General features: G+C 34.0%; 1 protein-coding gene across 1 annotated transcript; it reads right to left on the bottom strand.

Moving 5' to 3' along the window:
- Positions 1-1,182: 1,182 nt before the first annotated feature.
- Positions 1,183-2,229, bottom strand: LOC135721280 (uncharacterized). Its single transcript, XM_073813635.1, has 4 exons — positions 1,905-2,229; positions 1,508-1,795; positions 1,295-1,415; positions 1,183-1,195 (listed from the first exon to the last, which is right to left on the bottom strand). Exons 1-4 carry the CDS (start codon positions 2,197-2,199, stop codon positions 1,183-1,185), a joined length of 717 nt encoding a protein of 238 aa, XP_073669736.1. The 5' UTR covers positions 2,200-2,229.
- Positions 2,230-2,484: the final 255 nt, after the last annotated feature.

Genomic DNA, 2,484 nt, shown 5'->3' on the forward strand with positions numbered 1-2,484 from the left:
TTGTTTTCTGTTTAGTACTGAAGTGAGTTTTAGTTTAGGATTAATGGCCACGTGTCATTTACAGTTTGGGTATCTGTTGTAATACTACTATATAAAGTTAACAACATCACTATGTTAGCTAGTTACTCCCCAAAACTAATGTGTTAGCATCTTGAGATGTACTGATAAAGTGTTATGGGCACAAATCCGAGTGATTTACTGTAATATTTAGTATCTCCAAATACAGAGTCCCGGTAACCTGAGTTTCCCCATGCTGCTTTAAGTACCATTGACTTCCAAACTATTTGTTTTTCCTACTATGGAAGTCAATGGTGCTCATGTTTTTTGATTGCTTACAAATATCTTAATTTGTGTTACACAGTTACATACATATAACATACACTGTTAATGCAATGTATTTTATTTTTCTATAAGAGCCATTCAACATGTTTTTTTCCTTTAAATACACGTGTCATTATAAGAAACCTCCATAACCTACACACACAGTTCACACCTCTCACAGAAAGACCTAACCAGTAATAGTCAAACACCTCTCATGTCTACCAAAAAAACAAAACCACATTTCTTTCCACATCAGCATTAACTTTAACCGAGAAATAAAGCTGGTCATGTGTCAAATGCTTAAGAGATCTTTAAGCGAGAGAGAACAAAGACGTTTCGAATGTAATATAAATGCTTTATGTAATATTATACAAATAGTTTTTATCAGAAACTGAAGATGATCGCACAGCTGAATTTTGATCACAGTGAGTTTTATCATCGTCTCAACTTCTCCACTGGAGCTCTCTGTACACAACACACACAACATACAAACAAACACATTTAATAACAACTGTTAAATTCATCAAATCATTATATATCTATATTCAATGTAAAATATTGTGTATGCATGAAATGTAATTAAAGAAATGTAAATCTGCTTTGCAACAGCGTAAACTGTAAAAAGCGCTGTACTAATAAATGTGAATTTAATTCAACTGATCAAACAGTTAAAGCTGTTAAATTACAATTTTTTTTATAAAAAATTTTTTTGTAAGCTTCTTCAAAATTCACCCGCTGCTGCTGAAAGCTGTTGGGTGTGTGATAAAATAAATCTGACATATTTCAGGTAATGATATAAATGATAAAGATTGATCTCACCATCATATGTGTTAGGCTATGTCTGCACAAGTCATCTCCAGTTCACCGGTCTGAACTGTTTCACAAACATATTAAACAAATTAGAAACCAAACTCTTATCTTGATTTGGTAAAGGATTGTTTAGTATTGTTATATTAGTATAGTTAACACTTACTCTGTTGATGCGTGTTTGCTGTAGATGCAAAACATCAGAGCTGAAGCGACAGACATCAGAAATCCAGGAGCAACAGCAGCAACAACTCGCAAGATCACAATGACATCATCTGTACTGAGACCTGCAGGTAAATAATAAAGAGTTATTACTGTAACTGTCTGTCTGACCTCAGATCAGCTGAGTAAATAACTCTAATAATCACACCTGTTGTACCTGAACACGTCTGACAGAGATGATTGATGTTGAGATGTTGAGTTTGGTTTGTGATGGTATTGTTGAGTACACAGCTGTATGTGTTTGTATCCTGATATTCAACCTCCAGAGGTAGAGAGAGTCTGATGTTGAGATCAGACACACTGATGATGGACAATAAACTGTTTCCTTTGTACCAGGACAGACTCACATCTCTCACATTCAACACTGAACACAACAAAACACATTTTGTGTTTAATAAAGAGTTTTGTGGACAGTAGCTATAGATGACAGGAATGGGCAGACGAGCTGAAAAACATGAGTGAATAAACAGAAATTAAAATTAAAGCAAATATGACCAATAGTCAAGATGAAAATATCTATAAATATGATAGTTAATTTGTAAACAGTAAATCACCATAGACAGTAACACTGAATCTGTGTGAGGTCACTCTGCTGTTCATAATGGTTATTATATAAAGTCCAGTGTGTTGAGTTGTGATGTTTGTGATGATGAGATCTCCAGTCTGATCATTCACCTGCAGTCTGTCTCTGAATCTCCCATCAAGAACATCATCATATACTGAGATCTTATTGGCCTCTTTATTGACCTCCGATATACATATCTCTTGATGTCCAAAACTCCACTCGATCACATCATCTCTCTGTATTTCAGTAATATCAGTGTGTAGAGTAAGAGAATCTCCCTCCATCACTGACACTGACTTCACTTCATCACCAAACACACCTGAAGAACACAAACACATTCACACACATTAAACATCTACAGTAAATTTAAGTTGGTCCAATATAACAACATAAAGCATCTATGACTATATTCATGGGGGAAGAGCAATCTGACATGTCTTTAGACTGTGGGAGATTTGTATTTCTGTCTTGCAAAATATTACATTTGATTTATATAGCTTTTTACAATTGTTTTATTGTTTTAAAGCAGATTTACATTAATAAATATAACGTTTAGAAGATAGTAAATT

This window comes from Paramisgurnus dabryanus, chromosome 24, assembly GCF_030506205.2.
Source record: "Paramisgurnus dabryanus chromosome 24, PD_genome_1.1, whole genome shotgun sequence".
Lineage (NCBI taxonomy): Eukaryota > Metazoa > Chordata > Actinopteri > Cypriniformes > Cobitidae > Paramisgurnus > Paramisgurnus dabryanus.

What these genes read in the sequence shown, in the direction of transcription:
- LOC135721280 (XM_073813635.1), bottom strand. Translation starts at nt 2,199, where the DNA reads ATGGAGGGAGATTCTCTTACTCTACACACTGATATTACTGAAATACAG. An exon ending in ATTCAGTGTTACTGTCTATG is followed by an intron (nt 1,796 to 1,904) that starts GTGATTTACTGT and finishes CATGTTTTTCAG; the next exon opens with CTCGTCTGCCCATTCCTGTC. An exon ending in TCTCTGTCAGACGTGTTCAG is followed by an intron (nt 1,416 to 1,507) that starts GTACAACAGGTG and finishes ATTTACCTGCAG; the next exon opens with GTCTCAGTACAGATGATGTC.